At 47.3% G+C, this 26781-nt stretch overlaps 1 protein-coding gene across 4 annotated transcripts in view; it reads right to left on the reverse strand.

Annotated features, from left to right (window-relative positions):
• EFTUD2 (elongation factor Tu GTP binding domain containing 2) overlaps positions 1-26781 on the reverse strand; it is a 208733-nt gene that overhangs the window by 71048 nt on the left and 110904 nt on the right. For all 4 annotated transcript variants that reach the window (XM_085609831.1, XM_085609851.1, XM_085609863.1 and 1 more), the window contains exons 14-16: positions 21747-21882; positions 1404-1531; positions 831-1024 (exon numbers count right to left, since the gene is read on the reverse strand). In XM_085609831.1, coding sequence (XP_085465957.1) covers positions 831-1024; positions 1404-1531; positions 21747-21882 — 458 coding nt within the window. The remainder of the gene's footprint in view (positions 1-830; positions 1025-1403; positions 1532-21746; positions 21883-26781) is intronic.

A 26781-nucleotide genomic window follows, 5' to 3' on the forward strand; every position in this document is an offset into this window, starting at 1 on the left:
TGTTATTATTCTGGTTGGAGCAAAAGTGGAGGTACACCTCCACAATCACAGCTGTAAGGGTAGTCCATCTTCAGTAAGGCATATTTAGACATTACTGACCAAAAAAAACCATTCTTGAACAAAAGTAATCAAGTTTTTAAGTTTAAGCTATGTATGTATAACACTGGATTTGATGGAAATCGCTTGGGATGGCACCCTAATCCTTGCAAGATAACTATGTAGCAAAATATTTGGGTCCTCCTTTGCCGGGGATAAGCGTGTGGTCATTTGTGACTAACCACAAAACAGTAATCAGGGACAGGAAGTGGCTACTGGTCACAAGAAAGAGATTCACAACACAATAAAATAACCAACAACTGAGTTCTCCTACGAGCATCTGCAAATCATCTGTGATATTTTTTCTTTTGTAATCTGATATGATCATGATTTACATAAGTAGGTTGTTTGATTCATTATAAAACAAACATTTACTTGACAGTCATTTTTACTTTGAAAGGGTTGATCTATATGTACAGCGCCTTCATGCCGAACTATCCAGTGCAACCCAGACAAAGGATGAAAGACTACAAACCGACGCTTCAGATATACTGTTGGGGTCTTGAAGAATAGACTGCTGTATGACGTGAGATGCTATACTCATACCAGTCATGCCTACTCAGAGACTCTACAGTTTAGTAGAATTATAAAAGGAAGCTATAACGGTGTAGTAGCAAATGTACACTGATCACAAACAACTATAACAAAGAAACAACCTAAACAACCAAAAGAAGATGTTGGCAGTGTACATACACAGTTATTTAATGTTGTCATAAAAACAAGTGTAATCCTACCTAGCTACCGAGATCCAGAGCCGACCCACAGTGCAGATCTGGGAGTCTTCTTCATCTTCCAGGGTGTAATTCTCACCAAGCACCTTCACTGGCTGTCCAGCATGGATTGTGCCACTCAGCACTCTGCCAAAAGCATGAAATTGCACTCCATCATCTGTACTGTACATCTTCGTTGTGTGACACATCAAGGGACCCTAACAAAAAAGCAAAGAATTAAAAACAAAATCACCTAATGATCTTTTTTAAACCCTTGCTAAAATGTTATCACATCTCAGAAGGAACTGGTGCCGGTTTTAGTGCCTGGGACACCTACATCTTTGGTTTCAATGTATGACAGAGTGATGGAAATAGAAATTATTACTGAGGCCCAACCCACCCAAATCCCTATATCAGAAGAATTGGTGCTTCCATATTAAAAAAACATTCTAACCACGGTTTGGTCCGTTTCATCTCTGGAAGTATATGCATTATTCATGGACATTCAGTTGTGAGAGTTTCCCATATAGCCACATAGGACAGCTGCCCAAGGTGGATACCTAACCCTCACCCTTTTACTACCAAAGGTTCTCTTACATCAGGATCGCACTCGGTCATGGCCTCTCCCAGGTCGGAGTCAATGCCACCCATGTAATTGTGCTCAATTTTGGCCTTTGCTCCAGTCTTCGGTGAAGAGATATGTTTGACACACATATCCACAAAACCTGCAACAAGATAGGGAAAACATTATTTAACACCTGAAGAGAAAACCTCTCCCCTGCCAGAACCAATTCCATAATGAAGGAGCAATCTTTCTGCTATGGTGGTAAACCTCAGTTAGCTGGAGCCAGGAATATAGTGTACGAGGAGTACAACACAATGTGCAGGAAAAATAATGCAACTATACCCTCAAGAATAAAGCAGTATTGGACACCAGTTCACCAACAGAAGAGCAAAATAACGATCCTGTGAGCAAGAAAACTGAAAATACACAGTGAGAATAGTAGGAGGCATGTTTCCAGGGCTGGGCACTGAAGTACCAAAACAAGTGTGTGAGAAAATGGGGTTCTGTTGCAGTAACAGTTTGGGAGGGAAAACTTAGAAAAACTTAGAAAGGCTAGGAGGTGCCCCCCCATGGTCAACTCCACCACAAAGGTGGAGGAGGTGAAGTTAAGCACATTTTTCAGTCCTCTCCATCTTGAAGATGGGGACTCCTCAAATCAGGGTTACGTCTATGCTCCCTCCCACAGAATGGTGGCATAATAGTGGGTGTAGTATCCCCTAGTAAGGTGCCCATTGGCCCTACCTACGACTCCCTACATATAATATATAGGTGGATCCCCCAGACGTAGAACTCAGTTACCTTCAACCTAAGAAGAAAGATGAATGAAGATGCCGTGCAGTGAAGCCTGAAGACAACAGACTTGCTTGCCTCCACCTTCCAAGACACTGCAAGAAGAAGACGCCTGTCCTGCAGCCAGAGACTTCCAGAAACCCCAGTAAGACGGCCTGAACTTTGAAAAAGACCAGAACTCCAGAGAACAGTGGTTCTGACGAAAGAATCCAACACAAAGGACTCCAGTGCCCTGTGGATCCACAAGTCCTGCCCACTCTGCACCCGATGCCTACAGCTTGTGTCCAGGTGGCCCACCGACCCAGAACAGGTTCTTCAGCGATCCAGACCTCAAGTCCAGCATTGGCTGACCCCTCCTTCACTCAACAACGATGCCTGCAGTCTGAATCCAGAGGCTCCACTTGACCACAACGGGCTCTCGTAAAAAGACCGACGTCTGAACACAACCCTGCACCAGAAGCTCCTGCGCCTTGGTGAGCTGAATCGACCGTGGCCCAGCGATCCTCTACATCTCCACTTACCTCTGCTGTCATTGGTCTTCCTCCTGCATCCTCCGGTGCAACGCCTGCAGCCTTTGTTGAAAGCAGAATCCTCACTGAAAAGCACTGGGCACCACACCCTGCACCCGGCCACCCCTGTGCCGCTGGTGGTGTATGTTTGATGCTGCTTTGTGGCCCCCGTGCTTGACATATCCCTCAAAGCTTGACCCTGCAACTTTTTTACTTACCTGCAAGTAGTGTGGCTTCGAGCACCCCCAGTCTCCACTGAAACTCATTGGGTCGATCTCCGATTTTGACCTCTGCACCCGGCCGCCCCAGTGCAGCTGGGTGTGCAGTTTTGGTACTCACCTGATCTCTGGTCCCGAAGATTGGAATTGTATGTGTTGTACTTACCTGTTCAACCGCAATATTGTTTTTCTACATACGAGAACATTGAACTGTTCAGAAATTGCACTAATTGTCTACTTTTTGAAATTTATTTTTATTTATTTATTTATTTATTTAAGCTTGTACCGCGCACAGCTACCCACAATGGGTTTCCCGGCGCCAGGGATAGACTGTAGAAGAAAAGAGAAAATCACCTTGACTTAAGGCCTCTGCCGACTATTGGTCACGCTTAGTAAAGAGCAGGGTCTTCAAAGCCTTACGGAAGCGGAGTAAGTTGGTCTCAGATTTTAATGCCAATGGGAGGGAGTTCCAGTATTTAGGACCAAGAGTGGAAAAGGAGCGGCCTCCCATTTTTGCCAGCTTCCATCTTGGTACTGTGAAATTGCCAATGTCCGATGACCTTAATGAGCGCAGGGGTCTATAGGGTTTTACCAGCCCCTGAACATATACTGGGGCGCTACCCTGCTTAGCCTTGAACATATAGCAGAGTGCCTTGAATTTAACGCGTTCTGGGATGCTCAACCAATGGAGGTCACGCAAAGCGGCAGTGGCTGAGGTGCGTCTGGGGACATTCTTTAGCAGGCGCGCGGCCGCATTTTGCACCACCTGCAGCACATGTATAGTAGCTTTATCTGCGCCCAAATAGAGAATGTTGCCATAGTCCAGGCGTGATGTTACAAGTGCCTGGACTACAGTTCTGCGAGAGGAGAGGGGGAGCATCCACAAAATCTTGTGAAGCCATCGCAAGGTTGAAAAGCAGATGGCTGAGACCTTAGTAGCCTGTTGTCTCATAGTTAGCCTGTCGTCAGTAATGACGCCCAGGTTACGAACTGCCGTAGATGGTGTAGGCGCTTTTCCCAGTTCGATGGGCCAATGGCGAGGACCCCAAAGATGTTTGTTCTGTCCCAGAATGACCACCTCGGTCTTCTCCCCATTCAGTTTGAGACAATTTCTCCGCATCCAGTCGGCCACAAGAGTGAGGCCCGACTTGAGTGCGGAGATGTTGTTTACGTCTCTCCCTGACAAGGAGAAGACAATCTGGGTGTCATCTGCGTAGGAAAACAGGGTTAGCCCAGCTTGTTCGACTATGGTTGCCAAGGGTTTAACATAAATATTAAATAATAAAGGGCTAAGAATTGAGCCCTGGGGGACGCCACGGGTGGAAGGACAAATGGCGGAGGCAGCTTTAGAAGAAAACACTTGGAAGCTTCGGTCACTAAGGAAAGACGCCAGCCAGGCCAAGGCCTGGCCTGCCACACCTAGAGATTTCAGAGAGTCAATGAGGATGGAATGTGACACGGTGTCGAAAGCTGCGCTCAAATCCAGCAGGATGAGCGCCATGGTGTTTCCCTGATCGACACCGTGCCTAAGACTCTCTGTCACCCCCAGGAGGGCTGTCTCGGTTGAGTGCCTAGGCCGAAAGCCCGACTGAGAAGGATGGAGAAATCCAGTGTTTTCAACCAGTTTGGAGAGCTGAGAATTTATATGTCTCTCCAATATCTTTGAGAAAATTGGCAACAAAGATATAGGGCGAAAGTTAGCAGGATTTGAAGGATCTGCACCCTGTTTTTTTAATAACGGTACAACCATGGCGTGTTTCCAAGGTTGTGGGACATGGGCCTCGCTCAGAGAAGCGTTGAGTAATTTAATGATGGGGGGATGAGTGAGGGGGTCTAATTGTTTTAATATTTTGGCCGGGAGAGCGTCCTGTGGGGAGCCCGATCTCACACTATTTAAACAGGAGAGGAAAGAAATGGCGTCTAAGGGCTGCCAAGTAGTGACTACTGCATCAGTGTCATTGTTTTCCAATTTTTGGACTATGTCAAGGGCAGTGTACATAGTACCTGGAGGTGTAGTGAAATTTTCATAGATAAGATCAACTTTATCTATGAAGTAATCCGCTAAGGACTGACACTGAGTGCCATCAAGTGCCGGGGGAGGAGGGATCGAGTTAGCACCAGTCAATTTTTTGACAACAGAGAATAGCACCTTTGGGCAGTTTTGTGCATCAGTCACAGTTTTCCTTGTGTAGTCTGCTTTAGCAGTTTTACAACTGTAGTGGTATTTTTTTAAGGCTTCTTTATATGTGGCTTTACGTGAAGGAGAATAGCCTTGTCTCCATTTACGCTCCAAGGTCTTACAATGTGAGCGGAGGCTTTTAAGTTGTTCCGAATACCATGGAGCAGGAGGGTGGTGTGAAAATGCGGGCTTTGATGTCATTGGAAGCGCTGTATTGACTGCAGTGGTTAGCCAGAGTTCAGTGGCGCAATTGAGAGCGGCAGTTGGTAGTTCAACACATGGAAGTGTTTTGATCAGTAGTTTATTGAGTTCTGGCAAGTTAATCTTCCCCCAATTCCGAACTGGCCGCGTAGTTTCCACCTCAGGTCTTATTACTGTATCAGCCATGTCATAAGAGAAGGGGACAGCTAAGTGGTCGGACCAGGTGATTTGTAGGGCTTCACGAGAACAATCTAGGGACAGGTTAGATAGGATCGGGTCCAGTAAGTGACCGGCACAATGAGTGGGACCTGTGTTTAGAAGTTGAAGGTTAAAAGCTTCCAGAATAGGGAGAAGCTGATTCCTATTAGGGCACTCATGGTCGTCTAAATGTATGTTTAGGTCCCCTAAGATTGTGAAATTAGGCGCTTTAAGCAGTACTGGGGCTAGGAAGTCCGGTAACGATGTTATCCAAGGGCTCGCTGTCCCAGGGGAACGGTATACCAGTAGCCCTGACAGCGTAAATTGGGGGGTAATGGATAATTTAAAAAGGGCTGATTCACAATCTTTTTGAGTGGTGTCTACCAATTTACAAGTGTATACATTTTTGTAAATAATTGCAATTCCTCCGCCCCTACCGGAAACTCTATCCTGACGAAGAATGGCGTAGTTAGAGGGAATGGCGTCTGCCACATCCGGGCCCGAGCAGTCTCTGAGCCACGTCTCGGTCAGGAATATAGCATCAGGTTGATTTTGATCTAGAAAATCGTGGATATTGTATCTATGTTGTGGTAAGGATCGGCAATTTATGCTCCAAAATCTTAAGAGGGGGCGAGTGGAAGTTGTCCTAGAGCATACCTGTCTCTTTCGTCTGCCTTGATGTTGGAGGGATCTGCATGTGGTAGGGGTTTTTAGTGAAAAGTTGCAGCGAGGACAGCTGAACTTGTGAGGCGGGAAAGGGTAGGTGGAGCAGTTATTATTGGGAGCACCACGTAGCGCAAATAACTCTTCGGAGGAGTATGTAAGAGTCATGATGGATATAGTGGCTTTACTCACCAATAAAGGGTATGCCAGAGCCCAGAGCCCAGCCTAGCGCGGACGAGCGCAGACGGGCAGGACTCTGGCTGGACTCCGGCGCGACTATGGCGCGCCCGCTGTGCGCGTTCGCTGCGCGAAGCAATGGACGTCTGTTTTTATACTGTCCCTATCCAAAATGGCCGCCGCCATGAAAAGTATTTTCAGCTAAAAACATACTTTATTGTGAAGAGCTTGGTCTTAAAATTAAATACAAACAAAGCTTATGTTAGACCTGGTACCATTGGAGTCTCCCTTCCATTTTGTACTGATTGCCTGCTCTGTTTTTCATATGTTTTGCTGGTTTAGATGCTTTGGGCACTGTGCCACTGCTATTCAGTGCCACAGTGCGAGTGCTCCCTGTGTTAAATTGATGTTTTGATTAGCGACTCCATGACTGACTTATTTGATTTACTATCAGACCCTCGTATAGTGCACCACGTGTGCCCGGGGCTTGTAAATCAAATGCTGCTGGTGGGCATGCAGCACCGATTGTGCCACCCACCGAAGCAGCCCGTAAAGTGTAACTCGGGCCTGCCCCTGCAGAGCCTGTACGCAGTCTGGTACTACTGTGTCGACTCGGCGAGTGCACTCGCCAGTCCTTAAACCTTCCCTTTTCTGCATATCAGTCACCCCTACGGTAAGCCTACGGGCAGGGTGCGGTGTATGTAAAAGGTAGGACATGCCCTGATGTGTGTGTGGCATGACCTGATCGTGAATTTCAACCTATTTTGTTTTTCACTATTGCAATGCTACCTGTTCCCACAGGCCAGAATGGGCGGTTTTATTATAACATCTTATAATCCTAACTGACACGGGGGATGAGGTAGAAATTTAGAGTTTAGTATGCCTGAACTCAGAATGATAAAATGCATCTTTTAGTGAAGTTGGTTTTAACATTCTGTTTGAAAATACCACTTTTAGAAAGTAGATATTTTCTTACGGAACCATCCAGCCTGCCTCTGCTAGGGTGTGTATTGTATGTTTGGTTTTGTGAGTGACCGGGTCGGGGGGCTCCAGGAGACCGGGTGAGTCAGCACTAGGCTGAATAGGCCGATCTACTAGAGGAGTGGTGGGAGGAGTAGCATCTGGGTCTAACTAGAGCAGTGTCTGCCTTCCACAATGCTGGATCCACCTCCTGTGGTGTGTCTGATGACTCTGGCCTACTCTGACAAAGGAAGAAGTTGTTCACTGGCAGAATGCACCCAGAACTGATTTGGACTAGGTACAGGACCCTCTGCCTTCAGAGGACAAAGGATTTCGGAGTATAAATATGGGGACCCAGACCCCAAGAAGTAAGATCACTCCTAGGAAATCAAGATGAACCTTTGCCAAGGAGAAGAACCAAGGAAGCTGCAGGAGTTTGGACTGCCCCTCTGCCAGTGTGCTGTTTGATGGGTTGGCCTGCAGTGGTTTCTTCATTGCCAAGGAAAGGAGGAGGAACTTTTAAAGAACATTCATCATCTTGCAGAATATTTCTCCAAGGGTTTGAATTTGAGCTTGCCTCCTGTCTGAAGTCTCAGGGATACAAAAGACTTCACCCCTTCTGTTTGCCTGCATCTGGAACTTGCTGTTCTAGCTGCAACAGAAGGAATTTGCAACACCAACGCCGGTGAGCGATGCCGTAATCTGCATCTAAGCCATGAGCACTGCTCTGACTTGTAACGTAGACCACAGACGCCAGCGAGCGACATCGTAACCTGCCATAAGCCGTGAGCGCTGCTCCGACTTGCGATGCAGGCCCGACGCCTGCTGCTGTGCCACATCAACTCCGAAACCGACATCATCGCAGAGCCGAACTTCGACGTGGGTGGTCAAGAATCCATCGATATCGCAAGGAACCGTGGCTTCAGCGCCAACGTAACGTCACCTCCTCTCCGGTCAGGAACCGACGCCTCCCCTGCCTGCGCAAGCATCCAGGACACTGACGCATCATCTTCCCCGAAGCAAGGAACCAACGCTGCAACGCACCAACGACACCGCATCTCCCAGACGCCGTGAGCTGTCTTGGTTTTTGCTTTTCCGAGTTACTGTTCTTTGTGGGTCTGTTTGGACTACGGGCCTGATGCCGCGCACCTCGCGGTCGGCGCCGTACTTTGGGATTTCTTTGACTTCGATGTCGTGATAACTCCCGTCGGGTTATCTGTTGCTAAAGACTGCTTTTAAGTGAATAACCTATTTTTGAAATACCTCTACCATTTTGCAGTACTATTTTCATTACAATATTGTGGATTTTTGTCGTTTGTGGTCTTGTGTTAAGTCTATATAAAGAATACTTATTTTTATACAACCTGTGTGGTGGCAATCTGTAGTGTGTTCACTGTATTACTGTATGTGTTCAAAAATGCTTAACACACTACCTCTGAGATAAGCCTGCCTGCTCGTGCCAAGCTACCAAGGGGGTGAGCAGGGGTTATCCAGTAGTGTAATCCTGTTTCCCTGACGTAGACGCAAGGGTCCCTATTTGGACAAAGGTGTATACCATTGCCAACTAGAGAACCCCTGTTCTAACAGCTTATTTTCCTAAAATTGCTGTGGATCTCCTTTTTTGAATGGTGTTGTCCAATATTGATCAATGTTGTGCAATAAATGTCATACACTGTGCTAAGCCTAAGGCTGCTCGCCCACACTACCACTAATAGAGCACTTAAGAGTTTTACATTAAGGCCTGTACACTTTTGGGGAACCCCTGGACTCTGTGCATGGTATCACCACCTAGTGGCATACTATATACATAGCCAGCGTTCTACAAAGGTGCATTGCTGGAATAGGCAAGGCACATTGCCAGAGTAATGCTCCAGTGAGATACCAGCAGAAGAAATGAATAACACTGCATTAAGTGCACTGCCATGAGCAGTGGTATACAGTGTGGATCTGGCAACAATATGCAAAAGATAGTGGTGAAAACAACCCACAGTACCAACATTGCACCAATAAATTAGGTCTAATTTGAGCGGTAAAGTGAAAAACCAAAAAGGAGTATCCATTACAGCGCCAATAGGGACAACCTATGAACATACTGGGATGTCCTTAACCTTCATGAAACCAGTTACAACTGTGCATGTTTGCTCATTCTCATAAGACAGGTGAGCACTGTGAGAAAGTGACATCTTTCTTGCCTGGTATGCCCCCACTTTTTGCTAAACTGCTGATGTACTTTGACTGAGTGTGCCCAGGGCTCCTGCCAATCAGGTGCCCAGGGCCTGTGTTCCTTCCCTAAAACTGCATTGAAGCCTAAACCCAATTGGCATATCTGGCAACATGTCAGCCCCTGGTACTGTGATCAGAGAAGGCCCCTAAGGGCTGCAGCACTTATTGTGCCACCCTTAGAGACCCTGTACCCTGACACACACATACTGCCTTTGCAGGCTGATTGTCTTGGTGCAGAACAAAACAGAGTCGACATGGCAAACATCCCTGTGTGCCATGCCCACAACAAACACTGCCCTGGCATACCTCACTCACCCCTCTAGCTGGGTGCCCTATGCCAGTGGTGTGGGTACAGGTACATGAGCCCTGTGCCCCTGCAGTACCCAGGTCCATTCCTGGGCACTATAAGTGCAGTGCTGCCATTAAGAGTATATGGTGCTGGAAGGTCGTCATCACGAACTCCACAGCACCATGATGGCTACAATGAAGACTGAGAAGTTTGGTATCAAACTTCTCAGCACATTAAACCCACACTGATGCCAGTGTGGGATTTAATGTAAGATGCACGACAGAGGGCATCTTAGAGATGCCCCCCTAAACCTAACCAACAACCAGCGTCCTGCCAGAGAGACTGCCTAGGCTGCCACCCAGCAGACATGTTGCTGGACCCCTGGGTAGAGAGCCATCCGCTCTCGTGGGTCTGCAACAATGCACATCCTGGGCGAGGTGCTACGTCTCCTCCCCCAGGATGGGCAGGGGAAGCTTCAAAGGCATGCCACCTTTGTGAGCTTCTCCAGGCCACTTGCTGTACTCAGCAACTGGCCTCCACCGGTTTTGACCCCCACTCTGGCGGGGAAGATCGGCGGGAAATCCTAAGTGAGGAAAGGGGGTGTGCCAGCCTCTGCCAACCCCACCACTCAGGTGGGGGAGGTCGAGGTGAAGCACAACTCCAGGCCCTCGCCATCTTGAGGATGGGGAGCCCTACCCAATCAGGACTAGGCTACTACCCCCCTCCCACTGGAGAGTGGCAGGCTAGGGGGTGTACCCACCCCAGGGAAGGGACCCATTGGTCCCGGACCTCTACCTACAACGCCCCTAAATTTAGTATTTAGGGGCCCCCTGAACCTTCCTTCCTCAGATCCCGAATCCGAAACACGAAAGAAGAACAAGAAAGAAGACCTGCCGTGCAGCTGCTAACAAGAGGACAACACCAACTGACTTGGCCCCCAGCCCTTCAGGCCTGTCGACCCTCGAACCTGCTCCTGCTAAGCCCCAGTGTCTCCAGTGGTCAGCAACCTCAAAAACCCCGGAGGACCTGACTGCCTTGCTCATCTACCAAGACTGGGACTCCCACGAGCAGTGGTTCTGCTCAAAGCAAGTAACAAACCCCTGGTGCCAGCCAGGAACCGCGACTCCAGCACACTCTGCACCCGCCGAGCCCGGCCTGTGCCAGAGTGGACAAAGAGCACGAGGACATCTCCCCGGCGACTGTGACCAAGAATCCAGCACCCATGGACCCTCCTCGACGCTCCTGATGATGCCTGCAGCCTCAGAACCAGGGACCCCTCCAACCGCGACCAGCAAAGGGAAAGATTTCCCGACACCAAAAGGCACCCCTGCACCCGGCACCCTGCAGCCCCCTGTGCCCAACTCATGGGTGCCTACCTAACCTACAGCTTCCCAACTTAACTCTCGAAGTGGTGGTCGCACCTGAAGAATCTCCGTCCCCGAGCTTGCAGCCTTTGTTCATCTGGTAGCTTCTCCATTGAAATACATTGAGCACCCGACGGCTCAAAAGCACCCTGCACCCAGCCGCCCGAGTGCCCCTGGAAGTGCAACCTCTATCCTATTTCCCCACTTGCCCTGTGTAAGTGACCAGGAGCCCAGCTCCCACAGCCGCATGGCCTGCCTGCTAGCAGCCACCAACCAAGGGCCCCCTGCCCGCCATAGGCTAACATTGGGCCTCACTCTGCACCCGGCTGCGCCTGTGCCGCTGAGGGTGTACCAACTGTAGCTACCTGACCCTGGGAGACCCCGGAGTCTATGCCCAGAACCTTAACTCTGCCAGTCGAGTACTTACCTGAAAGCCGATAACCTACATTTTCTCCATAGGGTAACATTGACTGGTTTCACTTGGAAATTCTTCTGTGTCGAATTTTGAAACTTTAAAATATTCACTAAAAATCAGCCAATCAACGAAAACAAAATTACTCAACGGTTATCAGGAGAGACCCCAGTGCTGGATCTTGGTGCCCAGCACTGACCCTGAAAAGTAATTACAACTGTACTTACCAATAACTTGATTTTCATCCATAGGATTACATTGCCTGGTTTTTGCCAGAAATTCTTTTGTGTCGATTTTTGAAACATACAAATAGTCTGTAAAAATCGCCTGTGTAACAAAAACGGTTTCTCTCAACTGTTTACAGGAAATGCACCAGGGATGAATCCAGGATCCATCCCTGAGTAAGAAAATCATACGCAAAGTAATTGAAATTGCATTTACTTAAAAACTCCCATTGAGCTCAATGTTATAATTGTGTTTGAATTGTGTTGCCTATTGCAACAACTGTAACTATTGCATTTAGAAGTCTATTGCTATTTGAAAGTATACAACTACAGCATCTTATTCTGAGAAAGTAGGTTGATACCTATTGTTGGTTCTAAAATAAAACAACTATATATTTTTATATACAAAACAATTGGCCTAGAGTTCAGTTCTTGAGTGTGTGAGACCATTTGCTGATTGAGTGTGTACAACAAATGCTTTACACTGTACTCTGATACTGCCTTACTGCTCGACCAAGCTACCACTTTAGAGAGTAAGGTTATATCTAACTTTAGCCTCTGCCAAACCTCTGGGGACTGTGGACTCTGTGCACACTGAACCTTACTTTGGTGCAGTATATACAGAGCTACTTTCTTACAAGCACATGGGAGTGAGGAGTTTAAAGGCTAGATCTGGGAGTGCTCGCTATATATGCCTTGTAATCCTGCCTCATAACTCCACACGGTTTCCCAGCCCTTCCATGTAACCTGCGAGAGGCTCCAGCACCCCTTGTCCCAAGCTCCAAATACACATGCTGTGAGAAAGTGGCTCTGTATATACTGTTCCCTAATAGGTACAGGGTGTACAGAGTCCACAGTCCCCCAGAGGCTGATAGAGGTCAAAGTTAGGTATGACCTTACTCTCAAAAGTGGTAGCTTGGTCGAGCAGTAAGGCAGTACCAGAGGACAGTGTAAAGCATTTATTGTACACACTCAGTCAGCAAATGGTTTCACACACTCAATAACTGAACTCTAGGCCAATGGTTTATATATATAAAATATATGCTTGTTTTATTTTTAGAACCACAAAGGGGGTAAAAATATACTTCCTCAGAATGAGAGGTTGAATATAAATACTTTTGTGTTAAGCAATAAATTTGTGTAAACAGTCACAGTTGGTTGCAATAAACAATCCTATTTCCTAAACATAACAATGCATTGAGCTCAATGGTAAATTCAGGTTATTTGTAATAAATTACTTTTCAGATTACTTTTGGAATTCCAGGTCTGGCTCCTAGAACCAGCCTAGGGTCAGTATTCAGAATCAAGTGATGAAAGTCGACTTAATAACTGTAATGATTTTTAAATAATATTTAGCTATTTCAAAAGTTAGCACTTAGAAAATATTTCACAGAAAACATTCAATGGATCTCTATGGCAAGAAATTCAAATTGCAGGTAGAGTACTTTATCGTTACTTTAGTAATCCAGGACTGGGTGCCTAGACCCAGGACTGGGGTCCTTATCAAAAGCAGGTAAGTAATTTCGTTTGCAGAAATGGTACGATTTTAAAAGAATATTTCAAATTTGCAAAAATAGACACTTAGAAGAAATTTCACAGAAAAGCAGACAATGGTTTCCTATGGGAGAAAAATGAGTTAGAGGTAAGTATAGTTGTGAACACTTTTCAGAGTCAGGGCTGGGCACCAAGATCCAGCACTGGGAGCTCACCTAGGAGCAGGTGAGTAAATTCGTTTTTGTCACTTGGCTGATTTTTGGTGAATTTTTGCAGTTTTGAAAAGTTCACACTTAGAAGATTTTTGAAGAAAAAGCCAGTCAATGTTACCCTATGAGGAAAATGAAGTTAGCGGTTTAAGGGTAAGTACTCGACTGGTAGTGTTGAAATTCCGGGCATGGACTCAGGGGTCCCCCAGTGTCAGGTAGGTACAGTTGGTTCACCCTCAGCGGTTTCAGGACGGCCGGGTGCAGAGAGAGTTGGGCCCAATGTTATCCTATGAGGGATAGGGGGGCCTTGGTTGGTGGCTGCTGTCTGGCAAGCCACGCGGCTGTGGGAGCTGGGCTCCTGGTCACTTACTCAGGGCAAGTGGGGAAGTAGGTTAGTGTAGAGAGGGCACTGCCAGGGCCACTCGGGCGGCTGGGTGCAGGGTGCTTTTGAGCCTTAGGGCGCTCAATGGAAGTCAATGGGAATGTTCCGGTTTGGAAAGAGGCTGCAGGCTCGGGGACGAGGATGTTTCAGGTGCCACCACCACTTCGAGAGGTAAGTTGGGTAGTTGTAGGTTAGGTGGGTACCCCGGGATTGGGCACAGGGGGTCGCAGGGCGCCGGGTGCAGGGGTGCCTTTTGACGTCGGGAATCTTACCCTCTGGTTGATCGCAGCTGGGGTGGCACTTGGTTCTGAGGCTGCAGGCTTCTTCCGGGATGTCGAGGGGGGTCCTTGGGTGCCGGACTCTGGGTCACAGTCGCCGTGGGGTCGTCCTCTGGGTCTTTGTCCACTCCGGCACTGGCCAGGCTTGGCTGGTGCAGAGTGTGTTGGGTCCGCGGTCCCGGGCTGGTGCCAGGGATAGCAAATAGGTTTCTTGAGTAGAGCCTCTACTCGTGGGAGTCCCAGGGGCTTAGAGCTAAAAGGTAGCCAGGTCCTCCGGGGTTGGTGAGGTTGCTGGCCACGAGGGATGCCGCGCTGGTGCAGGTTCGAGAGTCGACAGGCCGGTAGGGCTGGGGCCAAAGCAGTTGGTGTCTTCTTCTCTTTTTAGCAGCTGCAGGGCAGGTCTTTGTTCTTCTTGCTCTTCTTGTCGTTTTCTATCTGGAATCTAAGGAAGGAAGGTTCAGGGTGCCCCTAAATACTAGATTTAGGGGCGTTACAGGTAGGTGAAGGCCAGGGACCAATGGGTCCTTGTCCTGGGGTGGGTACACCCCCTATCCTGCCTCTCTCCTGTGGGAGGGGGGCAGTAGCCTAATCCTGATAGGGTAGGGCCTCCCATCTTCAAGATGGCGAGAGCCCGGAGATGTGCTTCACCTCGCCTCCCCCACCTGAGGGGTGGGGTGGGCAGGCTGGCACATCCCCTGTCCTTGTATGGGGTTTCCGGCCAAGCTTCCCGCCAGAGTGGGGGGTTGCAGTGGCCTGGGGAAACTCCAAATGGCGGCATGCCTTTGAAGCTTCCCTTTGCTCATCCTGGGGGAGGAGATTTCTCACCTCACCCAGGATGTGCATTGTTGCAGGCCCGGGAGAGCAGGGGCTCTCCCACCCAGGGGTCCAGCAACGTGTCTGCTGTGTGGCAGCCTGGGCAGCCTCAGAGCAGACGTGGATTGTAAGTTCGCTGTAAGGGGGCATCTCTAAGATGCCCTCTGGGGTGCTTAGTACATTAAATCCTACACTGGCATCAGTGTGGGTTCAATGTGCTGAGAAGTTTGATACCAAACTTCCCAGGCTTCAGTGTTGCCAATATGGTGCTGTGGAGCTCGTGTTTGACAAGCTCTCAGCACCATGTACTCTTAAATGACAGCACTGCACTTACAGTGCCCAGGAATGGACCCGGGTACTGTAGGGGCACAGGGCTCCTGCTCCTGTGCCCACACTATAGGCGTAATGCACCCAGCTAGAGGGGTGGCTGACATATGCCTTGGCAGTGTAGGTGATGGGCATGGTACACAGTGATGTGTGCCATGTCGACTCTTTGTTTTGTCCTGCACCCAGACACTCAGCCTGCAAGGGCAGTGTGTGTGTGTAAGGGTACAGGGCCTCTGAGGGTGGCACAATGAGTGCTGCAGCCCTTAGAGGTCTTCCCTGGTCACAAGGCCCTGGGTACCTAGGGTACCATTTACTAGGGGCTGACATGTGGCTAGGGTTTGCCAATTTGGAGTTTGTGTGGTTCAAGGAAGGAACATAGGCCCTGGGCACCTGATTGGCAGGAACCCAGGGTACACTCAATCGAAGTACATTCAGCAATTTAGCAAAAAGTGGGGGCATACCATGCAAGAAAGATGGCACTTTCTCACACATGCTCACCCTCTTTGTCAAGGCACTTGAGCCTTGTGCTTTCACTGAAGAGTTGTTTAAATGCCCCCTGGGGTTATCTGAAGGTACCTGTACTGTACCTGAACACTCTGTAGAGCATCCACCCCATCTACCTCCCATAATGCTCCAATTGTATTAAATGTGCATCTGCATTAACAAGAAAAATGATCAGGGCTTGAATGAGAGGGATCATTTTAAAATAACTTTCAACCACTAGTCACTATGTTTGAAAAAGAATATGTTACTTATACTGTAAGTATCGATTTGTGGTGTGTAGCGCTGAAGATTAATATGCTATGCATACTCCTGCTAGTGTTGGGCTCGGATATTTGCAACTCGTTTTTCTTCGAAGAAGTCTTTCGAGTCACAAAGTATAGTGACTGCTCTTATGATTAGCAATGTGCATGCACATCAGCTCTATTGCTAGACTGTTTGACGTACGGAGGGTAAGGATGAAAATGGAACATTGGAAACAAACGTTCAATAACCATGCGAAAGAAAGAGAAAAAGACATCTGCAACAACAAAAGGTTTCCGGGGTGGTGGGTGGACGCGTGTGAACCTGAAGCACTACATGTCACAAACAGATGCTTAGAGGGTAAGTAACATTCTGTTTGGGTTAAGTGTGGGTGTAGATGCACACGCTGAGCATAGACTGTAAAGCAGTCTCCCAACCAAGCGATAGCCATAAGATGTTGCAGAGGACCAAAAATTGTTCGTAGAACAGCTTGGCCAAACCTTACTTGTTGGGTAACTCGGGCATCCACACAGTGAATGTGTGTGGAGTGGACCGTTAGCTGCCTTACACTGGTCAGTTATGGCAATACTGCCACAGAAGGGCCCTTTTTGCGAGTGGAGTGTGTTCTGGGTGGGCAGTTGTCTTTTAGCATTAATGTATTAAGTTTGGATACATTTGAAAATCCATCTGAGTAAGCCCGCCTTGTGCCCTTTACGTCGTTTGGTGAAATCAACAAAGAGCTGCTGAGTTTTACGAAAATACTTGATTCTATCAACGACCTACATGAAGGCACGTTTCACTTAAAGGATATGGAGGGCTCTCTCTGCTAGAGTATGGCTGTCGGAAGACAACCAGGATCTCAATGGTTTGATGGAGATATAATGAGGAGACCACATTTTGGGGTGGTCCTTAGGACAATCCTGTCAACATGAACTTGAAAGAAAGGCTCCTGTAGGGTAAGAGTCTCTAGTTCGCTAAAGTGCCATAAAAACATGATAGCAACAAGAAAAGCACCATCCAAGACAGGAACTGTATTGGGCAAGAGTGTAAGGGTTCAAAAGGACTGCCCATGAGCCTGGTACAGACAATATTGAGGTTCCAGACAGGGACAGGAGGTACCCTGGGCACTATATGTCTTGAGTTCTTCCATGAACTCCTTGATGACAGGAACTCCAAATATGGAAGAGTACTCCCTGCTTTGCAAGTAGACTGCAATTGCTGCTAGGTGAAAGTGGTACAAAAGGGGGTGGTGATGGACGGAGCATCAGAACCAATCAAACACTCACACCCAGTCAACAGATCTGGGTTTGATCCATCACCGCTCTTTAGCCCACTCTGCCACCCCAGTTCAGACATGGCCATATGCAAATCAGTCTGACCCTGTGCCTCATGGGAACAGTCCAGCCCAAACTGCCAAGCCATGCCTTCCCTGGCAGGGTATGCTCAGACGTGAGTCCCTTGTTCACTTTGCCACTGGATTCAAGCAAGCCTGGCTGAAGACGGCTGAAATGCCAGAAACCGGTCCTAGGAAGCTTGTTTCCGGTACAGGGAAGGCATGGCTTGGCAGTTTGGGCTGGACTGTTCCCATGAGGCACCCAGATCTGTTGACTGGGTGTGAGTGTTTGATTGGTTCTGATGCTCCGCCCATCACCACCCCCTTTTGTACCGCTTTGTTCGCCATAAGTTGGCAGGGTATGCTCAGACGTGAGTCCCTTGCTCACTTTGCCACTGGATTCAAGCAAGCCTGGCTGAAGACGGCTGAAATGCCAGAAACCGGTCCTAGGAAGCTTGTTTCCGGTCCAGGGAAGGCATGGCTTGGCAGTTCGGGCTGGACTGTTCCCATGAGGCACAGGGTCAGACTGATTTGCATATGGCCATGTCTGAACTGGGGTGGCAGAGTGGGCTAAAGAACGGTGATGGATCAAACCCAGATCTGTTGACTGGGTGTGAGTGTTTGATTGGTTCTGATGCTCCGTCCATCACCACCCCCTTTTGTACCGCTTTGTTCGCCATAAGTTGGCAGGGTATGCTCAGACGTGAGTCCCTTGCTCACTTTGCCACTGGATTCAAGCAAGCCTGGCTGAAGACGGCTGAAATGCCAGAAACCGGTCCTAGGAAGCTTGTTTCCGGTCCAGGGAAGGCATGGCTTGGCAGTTCGGGCTGGACTGTTCCCATGAGGCACAGGGTCAGACTGATTTGCATATGGCCATGTCTGATCTGGGGTGGCAGAGTGGGCTAAAGAACGGTGATGGATCAAACCCAGATCTGTTGACTGGGTGTGAGTGTTTGATATGTTCTGATGCTCCGTCCATCACCACCCCCTTTTGTACCGCTAGGTGAAAGTGTCTGGAAATGTAAGCTAAGCCTGATTTTTGGAGATGAAGAAGGTAACCAACTATATTTGAACTGCAGGTTTGAGTGGGTCTACATGCTTTGGAGACAACAGTGGACAAACCTTTTCCATTTAGCTGCATAACAGGCTCAAGGGGTGGATCTATGTGCCTCCTTAAGGATAGACATACATTCTTGCGGTAGCTTAAGATAACTAAACTCTAAGAGCCAGATCGCTAGAATGAGGTGCTTGGAAGGGTTTAGATGTGTGATTGCAACATGGTTCTGTGCGAGAAGGTCCAACCTGCCGGGAAGCTTTGCGTAGGAAGCGGGCTCTGTATATGGTATACCACTAGGTGGTTATATCATGCACAGAGTACAGAGACTCCCGCAGAAGCATACAAGACTCAATGTACACCCAAAGTGCTCTATTTGTGGAAGTGTGGGTGAGCAGCCTTAGGTGGAACACAGAGGAGTGTAACACATTTGTTATGCACACAGTGACTAATAAATGGCAAACAACTCAAAGGAGAACACCACCAAATTTAGAAAAATAAGCTTCCTTCAAGATTTATTTTAAGAACAAGATGTTTTCAATAAAGTACGTTTTTCAGGAAAATACTTTAAAAAGTGGACACAGTGCAATTTTCAAGCTTGGCAATGTTAACATATAGGAGGAAAAGAAGAATGTAGATTTTGCAGGCACGTAGTCGACTTACAGATTCAGTCTTCGGGGTCTTGTTCAGCACCAGGCAGGGTTCAAATCTGTTCCAGAAGTGCACCACCAGCGGCACAGAGGCGGCAGGGTGCAGAGGTAAAATGCAAGGTACTCGAAGTTCGGCTGCTCACAGGTGAGTATAACAGTGCCGGGGTCGATCTCCTGGGGTTAAGGTAAGTACAAGGGGGTCACAAGGCAGCACCAAACTTACACCCTCAGCAGCACAGGGGCAGCAGAGTGCAGAGTGCCAACATAGCATAGGGCGCCCAATGTTAACCTATGGGGGTGATCGGTCTTGAATAAAGGCTGCAGGTTCAGGTCAGGAGGCCGAGCGAAGAAAACCCACAGCTGGTCAGGTAAGTAGAGAGGCTAGGGGACGTAGGGACTCTGATGGCTGAGGTCCAAAAGGCCCAGGGGCTTCAGGTGCAGTGGTGTCCCTAGGCGTCGGAAAACTCTTACCGGGCAGGTTGCAGTCAGTGGGAGTCTTCAAGTTGAGGCTGCTACCCCGTGGAGGACTCTTGCTCAAAAGTGCTGGAGAACCTTCACAGGACCGGTGGGCCACATGGACTCGGGCCGTGGGCATCTGGTGCAGAGGTAGGACCGGCAGTGGTTTTGCAGTTTAAGGGCTGAGGTCTTTGTTATTTAAAGTTGGTTTCTTCTGGACAGGTCCACTGTCCACGGGAGATTTTGGTCTTTGTCGAAGGCAGGCAGTCCTCCCAAGGTTTTGGAGGTCGCTGAGCTGCAGGATGGGCCGTCTTCTGGCGCAGGATTGTCGAGGGCTGCAGACAGGCCGGTAGGACTGGGGCAAAGTCAGCTGGTGTCTGTAGTCTTTTCAGCTGGTGCGACGCTGTAGTGTGCGGCTCTTCTTAGGTCTACAGGAATCCGATTTCAGAGTCTGGGGGTGCCACCTAAATACTAGATTTAGGGGTGTTACACGTAGGGACCAATGGGTCTCTTACATGGGGTGTCAACACTCACTATTATGCCACTCTTCTGTGGGAGGAGACGTAGCCTTAGTCCTAATTGGATAAGTCCCACCATCTTCAAGATGGTGGGAACTTAAAAGTGTGCTTAACTTAGTCTCCTGCACCTGAAAGTTTTCAAGCGGCTCCCGCCAAAAGTGGGGCTTTCAACCGGGGGATGCCATCTCTGCTAGCAGCAGAGGGTGGGGTTGCAGTATAAAGGCGGCAAGACCTTTGAAGCTCCCTCTCGAGCACTGTGCTCATCCTGGGGGATGAGGTGTGACACCTCCGCTCAGGATGTGCTTAGTTTCTGGCCTCAGAGATCAGGGGCTCTCGACCTCGGGGTCCTGAAACATGTCTGGTAGTGGCAGGCTGCCTAAAGCCAGTCAGAGACCACACCAGGGTTAGTAGGTTTTATGGGGGCACCTTTGAGGTGCCCTCGGAGTACATGGTTTAATAAATCTCACACTGGCATCAATGTGGATTTATTAAAAAGGAACTGTTTGGTACCAAACACGCCTGGGTTAATTGAAGCCATCATGGTACTGGGGAACTCGAGTTGTCGAGTTTCCAGCCCATGTACTCTCTATGGCTTTACTGGCACTTACAATATGAAGAATAGACTTGATTACTGTACGGGCATATCTACTCATGCAGACATGCCCACACCTGAAACATAGTGCACCCTGCCTTAGGGGTTGAAAGGCCTGCTAGAGGGGTGACTTGCCTATACCTTAGGCAGTGTTGCTTGGCATGGCACACAGACAGTATGTTGTTTTTCTCTGCACCAAGGCATGCAGGCTGCAGTAACAGTTTGCATGGCCTTGGCGAGGTGTCCCTAGGGGGCCCTCTTCAGGCCCAATACCCTTGGGTACTCTTCAGGCACAATGCCCTTGGTACCATTTGCTAGGGGTTTACAAGGGGGTCTGAAGTGCCAATCGTGGTACAGTTTTAGGGAAGCAGCTCTGGCACAGGGGACCTGGTCGGCAGGGACCTTGTGCACTTTCAATCGAATCCACATAATATTCCGGGCAAAAAGTGGGGGCTACCCATGTCAAAAGAGGCACTTACACCGGAGTTGTGCGTTATTTCATCTACGTTACTCATCTATCCTAATTATTCTCCCTGTATATTAGTTCCTCCCATTCACAGTATGCTTAATTATTCCATTCATCACAGCTTTCCTACTTCCCTAAATTGTGAATCTCTTCTCTTATCTACATACTATAAAGTAATTTACGCTATGGCTATGTTTTGCCTTCAAATGTTTTCAAGTTCTGGCCTCAACTACACTAAATCTTACACCACTTTGTATGTTCCTGCTCTCTTTCTTTGCTTTTTCTCCCATATATGATCTAATGGACCTGTTCTTATTTTTCTGGTCTTTTTCCTTGCCAATTCCCAAAATACTAGGTTTCCATCAGTTCATTATTTTTTGACCCAACCACATTGTCGACTTTTGTATCCTTGCTGCCTGTTATTTAAACATTTAGTTTGGAATTAGATTTCAAACATTTCCAGATCTTTTCATATGTTTTTACTGCCAGAGGTAAAGCGATTAGGTACAAACACTACATCAATAAAATACAATTACAGCATAACCACAGACACACATTTCTGTGCTGCCTTGACAGTCATGTATGGGCCTCACTCTTTCCTTCATTTAACTGGTTGAGCCGCCAGAGGACAACAGGGTCGGTTCAGAAGTTACCTGTGAAGTCCCCAAAGAATTTCTTGCAGACTAGACGCAAAAGTGGCCTGATGTTCAGCTTTAGCTCCTCCTTGGTTAAATGTATTCCCAGCTCCTCCAGTGTGTGGGGCAGGGAGGTGTCCACATCACCGACAACCTAGGCAAACAGAAAAATGAGCAGGTTAGTTTGTTCTCTTCTCTGAAACAATCGCATAATTAATGAAAGAAGTTCTCATTGTTTGCACTGTCTCATACAGTCCAAACCCATTTCTCTGAAACATTGTCATTGAACAGGGTATCTGCACACACTATACTGCTCTAACATGGGACTGCCAATAACACTTTCCACATAAGGGAGTCATAGGTGATGGACCTGCATTAATATTAAGAGAACAATTCCAAGATAAGGGTACACTCGCCGATCCATAATTTACCAAGTGGCTAGGCATCTGAAAAACCATTTTATATTTAAAACAAACTTGTTTTAACTTCTGGCGGCGAGTGTCATGCTGCCTCGTGCAGGTCCTTTCTTGGGAGATCCCGCTAGATCCCAAATTGTTCCTTCTCCATAGTACAGAGAGTCCTGGCGGGAACCACTATAAACGAGGTCATTGCTGAAAGACCTCCTCACCGTCCATAGGCGCAAGGAAAAGAAGTATGGACCAGTGTATGGGTATAAAATAGCGGTCTTCCAGGCCAGGGGTTGTTCTCAAAAACACTCGAGGATATGGCAGCACTGGGCCGATTACAGAGGTATAGTTTAGCTCCAGTGTGCACTATCAATGCTCAGTTAGAAACTGAGATATGAACATATGGAGATACCACATAAGGGTACATACAGTGAACTTCAAGTGTTCTTGGCACGTGGATCCGTTGGGGGCCTTTCGGGATATGAGGGGGGATAGGTTGGACTGTGCTAATTTCCTATGTTCATGTTATTCAAGGGTATGTACCTTGTCATGTGCTGCTTAATTCTGTAGGCCGTAATGGCATAGTCTTAATACAAAAGCCCCCAAAAAATTGTTATGAAGATAAATAAAAACATTTGTTCTGTTATGCAATGCATTTTATAGAGGGTAAGGCAGAAAAAAAGCAGCACTCAAAATTAAGAGGCTATTTCTTTAATTTGTTATCTAAGGTTTGTGAACCTATCTTCAGCACAGCAATTTCAACAGTTTTTTTCAGCAATTAGATATGCAGCCAAACCTCAAATGAAGTAAATTAGGAGTAAAAGTAATTATTTTTCAAAGGTATGCCCCTCACAGTCATCATCATAGAACAGATTTAACAGCAGAGCCTACAGAGGGGGCTGGGCACTAGATGACTTCGCATGACATTACCAAGGGATGCATGACCGATCTGTGCATCATTCATTGCACCCAAATTTAAATAGTAAGGAACACCAAAGCGGTGCATTTATTTGTAAAAATCAGTTTTGGAAAGGCCATGTAAAAGGATATTGTGTAAGAGGCTACTTTGGTGCAAAAAATCTTATGAGGTACGTTCAAAGACACTCTTTAAAAGCCACGTTTGCTTTTTATATCACAGCTTTATAAATTCCATGAACCATTAAGTAGCTGACTGCTTATTGACTGCCCCAGGCATAAGAGACCAACTGATTGTCTATGCTCTTTTGTCTATTCCTGAAAACATTTCAACAGTCTTCTCATATCAAACATGTGAAAAGCTTGATCCTCTGAACTCTGTGGATTTTGGGAAAAAGTTTGTGAACTTAATGTTCTCCTAATATGAAATTCTGACAATGTTGGGTAAAAATAGGGTGAGACCTAAGGATAACGTTCACCCAATGAAAAATTTTAACCAAAACTTGTCAGCCGACAGTACCAGACTTTCATGGACCCTCTGCAGATCTGACTGGAAGAACGTTTCTCTGCAATCACTGGAGAAGCTTGTGCGTCACTAAGAATGTAAAGATAGTCCTGAGAAGGAGACTTCATATAAGGTGTAATGACCTGAAGAAATATGCTGATGGATCCATAGCATAGCGAAGCCCGCATTTTACGTAGTTAATGCTTATTCCCAACCAGAAAGTGGTTTTTAATTTGGAGAAATGCACCATATATATTTTTAATTGATTGAAGTAAAATGTCCTGGTGTCATATTCCTGGGTTAGGCCCATGTAGCGAAGCAGTTTATGCCTTACATTGTCCTAGAAAATAACATTTCAGCAATGAACTTTTGCACACATCTGCATGCACGAAATTGTTTGATTAGTTTCTCTGAAACTACTTTGTTTATACATCCAGCTTCGCACAAAATTATCACGATGCCTTGAACATCATGTACTAGGCCTCTCTACGCACTAGGTACAAAAGTAGTCCTATCTTGATGCACAAGGCGACAGCGATATCCACATATCCATAACCTCACTAATCTTGCACGCACATCACAAAGGCTGCTTTTCATTACAAATATTAGGCATCCCGATAGTTTAGTAGAGTAGGCACTTCTGCTGACATAGAGGGTCCCTGCCTGCTGAAAAATCACCATGCATCGGTCTTACATTCTGTGAGGGGTGTCCAATTCGAGACCAAGATAAGGTAATGGGGTTGGATTGTCCCTTGCAGGGGATTCTTGGCTCTACACACATCCACCCTACAGGTACACATAAGAGTAGGGTCTGCATCGTAGGAGTACGTTAGAATACCATATTGCACATATGCCTGCATATATTAATCACTTCAGCACCATGGTAGAAATGTATCTACTGTTCACTCCTTTGGTGCTTGTAATGTCCTTTATTTTAACCTGGTAGGTTAGGGGGCTTACAATGGCACTAGCTGGTCTATAGGCCAACATATCCTGCGGGGTGTCCGGAATCAGTCTTGACACCAAACCCTTAGTTTATGTTGTCGAAACAATGCACAGATCCTACGGATTAGTAGGATTAGTAGGAACTACACGACACTGGTGGAAGGAGGTTACCATTTCCTAAGTATTTATATTCCGTCATCTGACAGACTTTAATGCCGTTACCAAAAGGCCATCAGGTGCCAAGCTTTCACGGCCAGGATGTTCAACTTGTGGTAGTGTATCACCCACAGCTTCTGGACAATAGATTTGACTTACAAGGGGTATGTTGGGAAATAGACAGTTCTAAGAGGTCGGATTACCACACAAGCATCCACCAATAAGGATCACGAGGTGCTTGTGGTTTTAAAATATCTTACAGTAGTAATAATGGTCGGTAGGATTACAAGAAAAAATGCAATGATACACTGCACCAATCCATCAACAAAGCATTTCTCAGAGATTCCGGAACTAGTCATCTGATGGCAAAAATATGGTATTTGTTGTTTTCTTCCTTACCTAGGGGTCTACAAGTACCAACGTAGGTGACTCCAGGTAGTGCAGAATGCAGCAGCAAGACTTCTACTTTGCGCCCCATCCCTCCCCCCGCTCCAAAATGTTCGATCCCACTGCTAGTCTGGTCTGCGATTTGCACTGGCTCAAATTCAATTCAAGTCATTATGCTATGTGCACAAATGTCTCTTAAACTCTGGCCCCTCCTACTTAAGATCACTTGTGACACCATACACACCCAACCGGTTGTTGCATTCTAGTAATCGGAATCTCGCTGTAGTTCCTAGAGCTAGGAGATCAACGCAAGGATGCCTAGCCTTTTACTGCTTAGACCCAAAGCTGTGGAACTCTCTTCTCCCGATCTGAGAGCCTGTAGCTCGCTCTCAATCTTCCTGGTTGTTTTAATCTATGACATCAGGAGCAGCTGACGCACCTTTTCTGTGCGTCAGCGCTGGGAAAACCTTTGATTGGGTAACCATGCTCTTTACAAATCTGATTCATAATAACAATAATTTTTCTCTAGCAAACATGCTATGGAATCACTAGCTGGCAGGGACACACTGAAGCTGGACAGATTCAGATGAAGGTTTATTAGATACAGATGAAGTATTGGGTACTGGCTTGTGTATAAGGAACCCACCAACGGCAGACTGCTCAGCCAAAGAACCTCAAGCACCTAGTCCACATGAGTTCATGGATAACAATGAGGGGCATACCGCCACACACATCCTGCTTGAAAGTAAATAATAAAAAAACAAATAAATGTGCACGTCCATCACCAATATAGACAAGCGCACAATTTAAACTTGGACACTTACGCAAATCGAGAACAACATAACTTAGAATTATCACACTTCCTAAGGGCCTTATGTTGAGTATGGCGATCCACAGGACAGCCATTCTTGTGGTGGCGGTCCGCCCACCGTATTAAGAGTGTGGCAGTCGGACCCCAACGAGACCGCTGGGATCAAAGATCCCGCTGTGCCGGCGGTCTGGAAAGGGCTAGGAATATGCTGGCAGTGCCGTGCAGACACCACTGAGCATATTCTGATTTTAATCTGCACCGCCCATTTCATGGCAGTGAGCCCCCCATCAAAAGGGTGGCTGACATGCAAGGAAGGAGGGTAGGAAGCTGGGGTTCTGTTGCAGTAACCCTCCCACTTTTTGCCAGACTACTGATACACTTTCTCTTGATGTGCCCTGGGTCCTTGTCAATCAGGTTCCCAGGGCCTGTGTTCTTTCTCAAAACTGTACCTTGTACCCCCATTGGCACCTCTCTGGCCACATGACAGACCCTTGTAAAAGGTACTGTGACCAGGGAAGGCCTTATTGTGCCACCCTTAGAGGCCCTGTCCCTTTACACACTTACATACACACAAACACACACAGCGCCATTGCAGGCAGCGTGTTTTGGTGCAGAACAAAGTGAAGAGTTGACATGGCACACATCCCTGTGGTGAATGGAATAAATTTGGAAAAAAGTTAAAATAAAAATATGGATTAAACTGGAGTTAACATTGGATTCTTATTGAAGAAAAAGTCTTTGTTCTAAAGGCTGTGCGATGTGTTGGTGGCGCATGAGGATGTGCCACAGATTGTTTGTACACATCCCTGTGAGCCACGCCTACAACTCACTTCCCTGGAACAGGTCAGCCACCTCTCTAGCTGGGCACACTATACCAGTGGTGAGGGTACAGGTGCATGAGCCCTGCCCCCCTACAGTGTCTAGACA

Source organism: Triturus cristatus, chromosome 1_1 (assembly GCF_964204655.1).
Source record: "Triturus cristatus chromosome 1_1, aTriCri1.1, whole genome shotgun sequence".
In the NCBI taxonomy this organism is placed as follows: Eukaryota; Metazoa; Chordata; class Amphibia; order Caudata; family Salamandridae; genus Triturus; species Triturus cristatus.